The following is a 321-nucleotide window of genomic DNA, read 5'->3' on the forward strand; positions in this document are numbered from 1 at the left end:
GGGGGGCCAGGGCCTCGGCGGCTGCCAGCCAGGAGGGCTGGGGATGGGGCTTCACCACGGTCTTACCCAGTGCTGTCAGGACGAGGCACAGCGCTGGACATCAGGTAGCACAGCCACGGGGTGCCCACCCTGGTGTGGGCGTAACGGGGCTCAGGGCCCCAGGGCTGGGGGTCCAGGGACCCTCCTCCCGCTCCCGTCGCTCACCTGGGGCTCGCTCCACAGGTACAGCTTTCTGAACTCGGCGAAGGTCAGGTCCGAGAACTGGTTCAGGCTCACTAGAAGCAGGAGGACAGGGCGGGGTTTCGCTCGCTGGGGCTCAGG

At 68.5% G+C, this 321-nt stretch overlaps 1 protein-coding gene across 1 annotated transcript in view; it reads right to left on the minus strand.

Moving 5' to 3' along the window:
* CTSH (cathepsin H) overlaps positions 1-275 on the minus strand; it is a gene marked incomplete at both ends in the record, with an annotated part of 5,289 nt that extends 5,014 nt beyond the window's left edge. Inside the window, one exon of the mRNA XM_010141720.1 lies at positions 205-275. Coding sequence (XP_010140022.1) covers positions 205-275 — 71 coding nt within the window. The remainder of the gene's footprint in view (positions 1-204) is intronic.
* Positions 276-321: the final 46 nt, after the last annotated feature.

This window comes from Buceros rhinoceros, unplaced genomic scaffold (assembly GCF_000710305.1).
Source record: "Buceros rhinoceros silvestris isolate BGI_N320 unplaced genomic scaffold, ASM71030v1 scaffold41128, whole genome shotgun sequence".
Classification (NCBI taxonomy): domain Eukaryota; kingdom Metazoa; phylum Chordata; class Aves; order Bucerotiformes; family Bucerotidae; genus Buceros; species Buceros rhinoceros.